This window comes from Rutilus rutilus, assembly GCF_951802725.1.
Source record: "Rutilus rutilus genome assembly, chromosome: 14".
Taxonomy (NCBI): Eukaryota; Metazoa; Chordata; class Actinopteri; order Cypriniformes; family Leuciscidae; genus Rutilus; species Rutilus rutilus.
Genome location: NC_140219.1, coordinates 31,652,462 through 31,664,121, shown reverse-complemented (window position 1 = coordinate 31,664,121; position 11,660 = coordinate 31,652,462). Strand labels below are relative to the sequence as shown.

At 40.1% G+C, this 11,660-nt stretch overlaps 1 protein-coding gene across 1 annotated transcript; it reads right to left on the bottom strand.

Moving 5' to 3' along the window:
- Window positions 1-4,334: 4,334 nt before the first annotated feature.
- LOC311303471 (nuclear factor 7, ovary-like) lies at window positions 4,335-11,255 on the bottom strand. The gene is made up of 6 exons (XM_084429982.1): window positions 10,841-11,255; window positions 6,646-6,741; window positions 6,303-6,533; window positions 6,163-6,185; window positions 5,963-6,081; window positions 4,335-5,585 (listed from the first exon to the last, which is right to left on the bottom strand). Exons 1-6 carry the CDS (start codon window positions 11,213-11,215, stop codon window positions 5,044-5,046), a joined length of 1,386 nt encoding a protein of 461 aa, XP_084286108.1. The 5' UTR covers window positions 11,216-11,255; the 3' UTR covers window positions 4,335-5,043.
- Between the last annotated feature and the right edge of the window lie 405 nt (window positions 11,256-11,660).

Genomic DNA, 11,660 nt, shown 5'->3' with positions numbered 1-11,660 from the left:
TCTTCAGAGGACTACGTCCCTGGGAGTAGAGTGGGACTTAGTCACGATGCGGGCACAATTGTCTCCTGCTCGTATAAATACTATCTTAAACACATTGAAGAGTATTAGGTTAGGCCAGGCTATCACTGTCAAACACTTTCAAGGAGTTTTGGGTCTTATGGCTGCAGCTTCCACGGTAGTACCCTTTGGTCTGCTCCATATGAGGGCCTTGCAGTGGTGGCTCAGGAACAAGGGTTTTTGTCCTCTGGGAAACCCTTTTCGTACGATCAGAGTTACGCGCAGATGCCTTCGTTCTCTTGTCGTATGGAAGAAACCATGGTTCCTGTCTCAGGGCCCGGTTTTGGGAGCACCATGTGAGAGAAAAACTCTGACCACGGATGCGTCCCTAACGGGCTGGGGTACGGTTATGGAGGGCCGTTACACCCGAGGTACTTGGAAAGACCATCATCTCACATTGCATATTAATCGCTTGGAGATGTTGGCCGTATTTTTGCCCTGAGGCACTTCCTTGTAGACCTCAGAGGCCATCATGTTCTTGTTAGGACAGACAATATGTCGGTGGTCTCTTATATCAACTGCCAAGGGAGGATTGAGATCTCGCCCTCTTTGTAGACTGGCGCATCAAATTCTTCTTTGGTCCCAGGACAAATTTCTCTCCATCAGATCTATTTATATTCCTGGGGTTGATAATATGGGAGCAGACATCCTGTCGAGGCAGGGGCTGAGGCCCGGGGAATGGCGGCTCCACCCTGAAGTGGTTGAGCTTATATGGAGAGAGTTTGGCCAGGCGGAGGTTGACCTGTTTTGCTTATCATGAGAACTCTCATTGCCCGCTCTGGTACTCTCTCTCACATCCAGCTCCTTTGGGCTTGGATGCCATGGTACAGATGTGGCCGAGGTCACATCTGTACACTTTTCCCCCGATCGCTCTGCTCCCTGGGGTTCTAGAAAGGGTCAGGAGGTACGGAGTGAGACTACTCCTTGTAGCTCCGTACTGGCAGGCCCGAATTTGGTTTTCGGACCTTATTAGTCTCTTGGAGAGTTCTCCATGGAAAATTCCTATTAGGAGAGATCTTCTGTCTCAGGCTGATGGTACATTATTTCATCCCCGACCAGAGTAATGGAGACTATGGGTCTGGCCCCTGAGGGGGTCCCACCCATAATTAGGTTGCCCTTTCCACCGAGGTGGTCAGGACATCCATACTAGAACCCCACTCTACTAGGAACTAAACAATTAAGTTAGGGAGGGCATTGAACCCAGTTTATTACTGCCCACTGGCTTCAGTACTGGTGTTCCATCCCGCTCTCTAACGGGATCTCCTGTTCATGCTTAGGGCCTCTGTGGCGGCCTCAGTGCCCTTCGCAAGCCTCTAAGGGTGTTCTCGAAAGGACGTTCCCACTGAAACTCCATGTTCCTGTAGATTGGAGGATGAATCCTTTTCATCCAGCCTATTGGCATCAGGCTGATGGGTTATCCCTGGCACCCATCATGTCCTGTGGGTGAGGTATACGAATATATATTTGAGATATATAAGTATATATAGGAGAATCTATTGAGTCTGCTTCCTGCTCGTCTTACTCCCTGGAAGAGTGGTGGTGCTGCCCCCTCTTACTTGCTAGCGTGGGAGCCACTCAACGTTATTTTTGCCCGGTACTGAGGTACCTGTAGGCAATGTTATGATTCTTCGGGTATTCCATCCTCCATCGCATGTGTCGGATGGTCAAGGTCGTAGCCTTTGAGGTTCCTACATTAGGCCTTAGGCTGAGAGGAGTCAGTCCATCTAGTTATGCATCAAGGGTTAGGAGCTATTCCCTTTATTAAGAGTACAGTTGGTTATCTAAAACCACTTATATTTGAAGTACAAGGTGCGCTTTTGCTTTCACCTCTCATCTAATATTTTCTACGGTCTGGGGCTCCCATCCATGAGGTCAGTCGAGCCTCCGGCTCCAGACCTCCCCTTCTTGCACCAAATCTTATGACAAGCTAGTTTGGATCTGCCCTCTACTCATTCTATCGTCCGTGAGTGTGCCAGATGCTTTACACCAGGGCGTTTTCTCTCAGTGTGGCGGCGTGGGTATTCGTTCCCCAAAGTATCGAGTATCGATGCAGCGGGAGTTCCCTTTACGAAAGGGAACGTCTCGGGTTACGTATGTAACCCTCGTTCCCTGAGTAGGGAACGAGACGCTGCATCCCTCGGCCACACTTTTCGTGCCCCTGAGAACGACTTGCTTTGACCAATTAGAAGCTAACATTTCCTGGTTCCTGTGACCCTTTTGTAGCTTCCGGATCACCATCACATGCGACGTCACGGGTGACGTTGCACCAATCAAGATTGGAATAGTTCCATAGTTGACTTCAGACGCTTCATGCCGAAGGCATTCCCCAAAGTATTGAGTATCGATGCAGCGTCTCGTTCCCTACTCAGGGAACGAGGGTTACATCCGTAACCCGAGACGTTTCACTGTTATTTATTTAACTAATAGACCTACTAATCTCTGTGTAAAAATAATATGATGCTGCCATCTTTCTAAAGTCATTTTTTGCACCCCTGTAAATTGGCTCCTAATCTCAGGTAAAAAACTGTCATTTTGACCTCCTCTACAAAATAGTGGATTACTCAGAAAATATACATCTGTGACATTTAATATTTTGACTTTAATCACTATTTATGTTTCTGATATGTGGCTGATTTGACACAGAATGACCCTTCTCAGAAACTAAAGCTAAAATATCATAAAAACTACTAAATGTGTTAGCAGCACAATCCAATAATGATAAAGTGATAATATCTCTGATGCCCGTGAACTGTATTGTCATTGGATTGATTCCCATCGGCAGTGGAGATGAAGACGAGATGATTCCACACTACGCCTGCGTTATTGTTTTGAATATGGCCAAAATTACATACTGTGCCTTTAACTGTTTATAATAATGTATGGCTGACATGGTTCCCTGTAGGCTATTGCTCACAGCATTAGTTTAGACAGATGTTTTTCCTTGAGAAACACAATAACACACTGTACCTGATATACAGTATTTCAAAATGAATCAACATTGAATCTTATTGAAATCAAGATGGAAATCAAACCGCAAGCTTATCGAATCAAATCTATTTGTGAAATTTGTGTTAATACTATAATTCTCACTCCAAGCTGAACTCAAAAGTTGGCAGCACTGGTCTAGAGACTGGTGTGATTTCTCAAAACTATTTCACATCTATTTTACTGATGGTCATATCAGATGGTTTAAAGTTTCAACTCATTTGTGGATTTATTTTCTCACAAGTTGATTAACGACTGTATTTTACTTTTATTTCTGTCAAATTAAATTGACACGAGATTATTGTAATCAATGCATATAAAAGTAAAAAATGAAAGTGAACTTTCCAAGCATTTGAAAAAGTGCAGATCTTATTGTGAACGATTCATCCATGTACACTTTTTTTTTTTCATCCTTGTCATATTTAATCCAATCATTTATTCTCCTTAAACTCTACAATCGACTGTAAGCTCACATTCATTTTTGCGTGCAACATCCACATCTCAACATCCAGTCAACAACTGATGAACCTACCCTACATTTCTGATAATCTGTTACACTTGGATGTGCATCACAACATGTAAGAAAAGATCCCTATTTCCTTTTCATTGCAACTTCAAATCACCTTTATTTATATCACGCTTTATACAATACAGATCATTTCAAATCAGTTTTACAGTGATAAACAGGAAAATAATGATCAATGATGCAAACAGAAATCAATTCTGCTGTAAAGCAGATCTAAAAGACAACAGTGTCATAGCCGTGTGTTGCAGTCCTTAAAAAGTGATTTCTGTAAAAGGAAATAAGGAAAGTTGTGAAAACTCTATTGCAAATGGAAACACAAAAGATATATTTAATGTAGTCTCTCATTCACCGCTATAGAAGTTTCCCCAAATATGACGACTTCTGCTTCTGAGAAACCCGGAAATCTGAAAAGGGTCTATGACTAAAATGTGTCGACACTTTATGTTGTCTTACATTGTAAACGTGGATTTAAACACTTTAATTATTTTATGAGTTATTTAATTTGTTACTTAATTATCAAATTTATTATAATAATAATAATAACATATTCAGAAATACAGAAATCAGATTTTTAACCCTTATGCTTCAGTTTATAAAGTTAATCTGAGGTCTTTAGAGGACAAAAATGTCCATGTCAAAAAATAAACATATAAAAATAAACTGTCATAAACATTTGAAGCTTCGGAGCACAAATTGAATTCTGAAGACCCTCAAGAAGAAGAAGAAGACTCTTGGAAGACAAAAGTGAAAAAGAAAAAGTGAGGGGTTTAAATTTATTAAAATTATTTATTAAAATGTATATTTAATAAAACATGTTAAACTCAAAAACTGCTACCAAATAAAAGCCATGAATCTAAACAAGCTGTGTTTTAAATTTAAAAAAAGAGCTTTCAGTGAGATTTAGTTTTGGTTCAGTACTAAACGTTCCCCATTAAATGCCAGCAAAGATAATAATCAACACTAGGATTTGTGATTTGCAGTACAGTAGAATTTTTCTCTATCAAATATTACATGCGCACACACAGACACACAATTTTTTTCTAGTAAATGCATACAAACCACACTGACATCCACACACAAATTATAACTGCATTATTTATCCAGTTGATACGCAAATACGCAGAAGAAGAAAACATGAATAAACTGAGTATTTGCTTTATAGGCCAAACCTGAGAAAATGGCGCCATCTTGTGAAAAAGTCCAAATAAAAATTAAAAAAAATGAAAAAGATGAGAGTGAAATAAGAAAATTGCAATAAAAATAAACACTTGTGCCAAAATTTAGGAAGTTGGCATTAACACAGGAACATTATTTAAAAAAAAAAAAATAGACAAAAATGTCCTTAAGGACACACAAGTGTTAAGTTGGCTCTAAATTTTACATTTTAAGTGTGATTGATCAATGAGACCCTTTTATTACAGTATTGTTATTGAAGAATAATTTGCAAAACTATTATTTTAGAAGCAGAATCAGATTTAACTGTGATTTTCTGCTGTAATAAAGAGTTTAACTGGTAAGATCCTCAGAGGAGTTGTGCAGTAATTATATAAGAATGGAAAGACTGTGTCGTTGAAGGTGGATGTGAATGTGAGTAAATGTGTGTTAGTTACAGGATCAGAGAATGACACTGTTCCTCTGTCATAGTCCAGCTGAACTCTCACACGCTGAAGCTTCTGTTTAACGGTAAAGACAGTCTCGGGTTGCTCTGGGGATTCTGAGCTGTATTTGCTGTTCATGTACTGCACATACCAGACATTAGAGTCAAAGAAAACTGCTCCCTTCCTTTGGTTTGATGCTGTTGTTATTCCAAGAAGCCAGAGTGTATTGTCTCCAACCTCCACATCCCAGCAGTGTGTTCCTGAGTTAAAGCCCTCAGATCCCAGGACACATGCAAACCTTTCAATCCTCTCTGGATTATCAGGAAGTGTTTTACCTACATCACTGTACGACACACTGGTCAGATCAGCAGAGAGTGTGAGACGAGGATTTGCTGTGTTTGGATCCAGAGTCAACGGAGCTGCAAAGAGAATAACATCAGATTACAGGATGAAATAATGTATTAGAAATGTAAATGTAAAACACATATAACGACTTTGTTGAAAGAGATTATAAATCATAACAATGGTCTCTCAGTTACTGTCAGAATGGATTGAGGCTTCAGGTTTAATATCAGTTTTCAATAAACAATATTGTATCCTAATACATAAACATAAACCATGAGGAATAGACTTTTCATTATGAGTTCACTGTATGATCTGATGATTTTCTGAAATACAGTTCAGATTCACTTAGAAATTCAAGTGATTATTAAATATATTTCTATCAAATGTTGATGTTGTGTGTGTTTATATCTGAACTATCTTCTGCACTGGTGTCAAATCTGCTGAGACTCACTGTGTTGGACAGTTTCCAGCATCTTCTTCCAGACTCTGAACGGCAGGTTACCCAGATAACGCGACACATGAATCAAAGCTCCAGAACTCATCCGTGGATCCGGCTGTGAGATCTGGACTCTGAGGAACATTCAGGAGTCAGAACTGCAGTGAATTTGAGTTCAGATCCACTGAGAGAAGAGATACGAGCAGCTCACTCACCTTTCCATCGTGACTTTATAGTTCTGGAAAATATAGAGTTTGAAAACATGTTAATATCTTATCAAACACTCTCAGTGTCAATGAGTCTCTCTATACAAGTTGTTTTATACACAGAGAATGAAGCCAGATTGATTTGTCACCTTTAGAAACGAGACGTCATTGTCTTTCATCATCTCCTCCATGTCTCTGATTGTGTGTGAAAGAGCTGAGATGTGTGTGTTCATCTCCTCCAGCTTCTCCTTCATCCTCTGCTTCTTCTGCTCCTCTTCCTCTCTCAGTGCAGTGATTGTAGCTTCTTCTTCGTCTCTGAGAAACTGATGAAGCTTCTCAAACTCTTCTTTAATCTGACGCTCTGTGTGCTCAGCTTGAGACTGAAATCAAATCACATTCACTTCAGTCAGCGCTGTATGAACACACACTCCACTAATGTCAATAATAAACTCTGTGTGTGAATGTTGAGTATTTAACTCTTTATATCCTCACCTTGATGTGTTCAATAGTTTTATCACACTTTTTCTTCATTTCTTCTCCATGTTTGAGCTTGTCTTGTAAGGACGTCAGTGCTGTATTAAACTCCTCCTACAGGTTAAGATGAAAATCTGTGAAACTTATGCAGCTCTAAGAGGTTTAAACATTGTATGTTTGGATGTTTTTATTGTTATATTATTTATATGTTGAATGGGTCATTCTCATGGAAGCATTTGTGCCAGAAAATGGCAGGAGATTAATTTTTTTATTATTTAATTTGGAAAGGATGAACATCAAGAAATCATTGTTTTCATTAAACAAATATGGTTTTTGCAATGGCCAATTCTTAATTATTATATCCATGCATTTATAAATTAGTGGTTGTGCAAATACAAATACAGAAAGTGAAATAATGCTAGTATCAATCACTTTTTGGTGTGTCTTGTAATAAATCACATATTATTAATGAAAAAAAAAGTATTTTTTTAAATGATGTTTTACTAACAAAGTTCGGGAGAAGCACATTCAGATAATTAACCTAATTGTCATGGGAGGAGCTCATCCAGTCAACTCAGTTAACATCAGGAGGTATAATTTATATACAGCAGTTTTTACCACTATTCTATGACAGTTTTCCAGCATCACTCCACCACCCCATCTCCTCACTTACTAGTCCTATCCCAAACCTGGGATGGGGGAGCGCTCTGGGTTCAGGACAAATTCCCCTCGGACAGCACGCAAAATACGCATATCCTTTACTCTATCTAATTATATATAACTCGTGATAGACCGCAAAATATGAAGGGCTTCCCTCTCTACACTGTGTGCACAATTATTAGGCAAGTTGTATTTTTGAGGATTCATTTTATTATTGAACAACCACAGTGCTCTCAGCCAATCCAAAATGTTAATAAACCTCTAACCTATATTTAAGGAAGTAAAAGTGAGGTTTTGACTTTCTTACGACAATATCTATGTGTGCATAATTACGGGGCAACTCTTAGTGTGCAGAATTATTATGCAGAAAAATGAAAAATTTCGCATCTCACTTTATTTTCATCTGTTAAAATGAGAATAATAAACAAACAACTAAATTTACAGATAAACATTTCTGACATTTAAAAAAAGAAAAGAAAATATTGACCAATATAGCCACCCTTCTTTTCAATAACAGTTATAAGCCTTCCATTCATGGAGTCTGTCAGTTTCTTGATCTGTTGATGATCAACTTTTTGTGCAGCAGACACCACAGCCTCTCATACACTGTTCAGAGAGGTGTACTGTTTTCCTTCACCGTACATCTCCCGTTTAAAAAGGACCCACAAGTTCTCAATAGGGGTTAGATCAGGTGAGGAAGGGGGCCATGTCATTATTCTTTCATTTTTAAGGCATTTACTGGCTAGTACATTGATGCATGCGATGAGCATTGTCCTGCATAAAAATCATGGTTTTCTTAAAGGATACAGACTTTTTCTTGTACCACTGCTTGAAGAAGTATCTTCTGAAAACTGGCAGTAGGTTTGGGAGTTCATTTTGAGTTCATCTTCAACCCGAAAAGGTCCAACTAGCTCATCTTTAATAATAGCAGCCCATACCAGTACCCCACCTCCACCTTTTTTTCATCTCATCATTCCATATCTGTCTTTAGATATTTCCTAGCCCAGTCTTGACGTTTCAACTTATGTTTCTTGTTCAGTGGTGGTCGGGTTTCAGCCTTCCTTACCTTGGCCATGTCTCTGAGCACTGAACACCTCGTACTTCTGGGCACTCCAGGTAGATTGCAGTTCTGGAATATAACAGCACTGGAGGATAATGGGTTCCTGTAGCTTCCCATTTGATTCTTCTCAAATCTTTGGCAGTTAAGTTGCTTTATTTTTCTCCACACGTTTCTTGCGACTCTGTTGACTATTTGCAACAAAATGGTTCTGATGGGTCTGTGGTCACGCCCCAATATCTTAGCAATGTTAAAGTCCGCGTGAACCGGAAGTTGCAAACGACTTTTCTCCAGTGCCGTGACGTATTTCCCAGTGAAAAGGAATATTGAACAGAGGGCAGGGTTTTACTCTAGCGCTCCTCCTCTCCATCTCTCGCTCATAGCAGACTAACGGTTTGAGGGGAGTGGTTAAGCGTTTCCCAAACCAAGCCGTCAAACATACGTCATCAGGGAAGGTCCTCCAATGCAGAGGGGAGGGGCATTTTCAGATTTTGATTAAAGATTACAAAGCCAAACATTTTTTTTGTGTGGATTGACTTGCATGGATGAATTGTTCACCACAAAACTAACAATTTAGGCAAACAAAGTAAATATGGTCAATTTTGAATTCATGTGGACTTTAAAGAGTGCTGCATCCCTCTGAAATACTTATTTACTTTTTTTTTACTTTTCAGAGTCAGTTAAATCTCTTTTTTTGGCACATTTTGCCTGAGGAAAAGAAGCTGCCTAATAATTATGCTCTCCTTGATATAGGGTGTTGATCTCCTTAGGCCACACCCTCCCTCATTACACACATACACATCACCTGATATGCTTAAATCCAATAAGCATTCAAGTTTCTACAGCTTGGAGTTGGAAAAAATGCATAAAGATGATGATATGGTCAAAATACTCACTTGCCTAATAATTCTGCACACAGTGCGCTTGGACGTCATTCATTCAGAATCTTAACTGAAGCAACTTGGCATTGTAAGATCCTGAGTTAGGTGACACAGCAGTATGCAGTCTCTCGTTTCCTCATCTCAGGGAACCGAGGTAACGTGAGTAACCGGAGACATTCTCTTTTAATTCGTTTCACTTTGACGTTGCGTTTGCTAACGCTTATGGGAAACGTATAAAATCACGCTGTGTTACACGATCCTGGCTCGACTAAGTATGTCAAGTTTCACACACAGGTCGAAATTAGCGTGGCAATAGAGTGGTGCAGGTATGACAACACTGTCAGCATCTCCACCAGTTCTGGGAACCACGGCTGGTTGGATCATTTCAGTGCCACTAACAGAACTGATTCTCTCTCCTCTCTGATTTGGCAAAGCACACAAGGCAGAAGTTTCATTGGAAGAAAAGGCATACTTGTGTGCTTTTGGCCAGGTGTGAGCGAGTGCATCTACCCCCCGGGGAGATTGTGTCAACGAATAAAACAGCGAGCAGTGAGTGTTCTCCGTGGATGCAAAGAGATCCACCTCTGCCCTTCTGAATGCACTCCAAATCATATTGACAGTCAAAGGGTGTAGTCTCCACTCTCCGTGGATCACCCCGCCTCTTGATTGCATGTCTGCGCCGCAATTTAGGCATCCGGGGACATGTAAAGCCTGAATGGAGAGGAGCTGTTTATCTGCCCACAGAAGAAGGTCCTTCCCTAGCCGCAGCAGAGGCTCACACCCCCTTGGTGATTTATAAATGCTACCACTGTCATGTTGTCCGTCCTGAAGAGAAAGTGATGGTGGAGAATGTCTGTCTTGCCACGACCACGTCATTTCACATGACCATAAATGATAAACTTACTTCCATGATCATCGCATGTACCCTTCGCTATAATGGCCTTGTGGAAGGGCCCAGTTGTTCACTTTCGTTTGGAACACCCCTACAAATGGCCCGAAGCCCTTCATTTGGAATTTGCCCTTTGATGATAGGCTTCTTGCAGAAGGTTGGCTGAAGGAAAAGATTTAGAATGAATGACTTCCAAACGCTGCTTTATAGAGAAGGAAGCCCCACATATTTTGCATGCTTGAACACCATTGGCCAGAGTTACTGCAGTGATTAAATGAGGCTGTGGTGAGCAGGACGAGGTCGAGGCCGAGAACGGCGCAAGGCCAGTGGTGTGATGACTGATGAGTGACACCTGCGCACCGCACCGGTCTTGTATCTCTCACGGAGGAGTGGAGGCATAAAAGGAGGAGTGACGATCGTGAAGGATGAGAGAGGACCAGGCCTGGACTGTTTTATTTGATATTTTGTTTTATTATGTGTGGTGGAAGTTAACCGTGAGGGGCTGCTGTCTTTATTTTCATTTTGTTTTTATTTATTTATTAAAGTCTTTAAATGTTCGCCGGTTCTCGCCTCCTTCTTCCCATAACAACGAACTACGTTACAAAGGCTTCAATAGTATTTGGAGTAAGCGTTAGCAAACGCAATGTGGAAGTGAACCGAATCGAAAGGGAACTGTTTATGTTTAGCACTGTATTTAGCATATGGCATGAGAGACATTTGTCTTACCTTGTAAGATGAAAGCACTTCACTGATGGGTCTGAATGTGTGATTGGCGTGTTTCTCTGAGTCTCTGCACACGAAACACCCAGGCTGTTTGTCCTCCAGACAGAAGAGTTTGAGTTTCTCACTGTGTAAACTGCAGATCTGGAGATTTCTCTCCTTTATAAATGAATCACACAAGTTTTTTAACACGAGATTAACTGGAGGATGATAATTTGAGGATCTTCTTCTGCAGACGGGACACTCCTGAGTTTTCTTAGTTTTCCAGAACTGTTGTAGACACTCTTTACAAATACTGTGACTACAGGACAGAATAACAGGAGTCTTGAAGATGTCACAGCAAACAGGACAAGAAAGCTCTTCCACAGATTTTGAATCCATTTCCTCGTCTTGAAAAAGATCCAATGATCTACAATTTACTTTCACTCTTTGAACTTTAGTTTAAAGACTAAACAACTATTACAGTCAAAATCTAATCTGGTTTCATTAAGAAATACACAAAAACCCTAATATAATGTGTCCTCTGTTTTAGCTTTCAGTAAAAATGAATGGTAGAAATAATAACTAGTCAGTTCCTGGAAGGTTTTGTAAGAGGGTGGAGTTTCTGATGATCTTTTGGACCTTCTGGTGTTGGTTGCATAAACTGCTGAAACTAGTCTTATAAGTTAGTCATCACATTTTTTCTTTAACCCTTTCATGCATAGATGTCACTAGTCGACAGCTATTCAAAACGCATTTTCTTGCATTTGTTTATTTTTGTTTTGTTTATTAGGTTTTGTAAAAGGGTGGAGTTTCTGAAGACTTACTGGATACTCATATTAGTTTA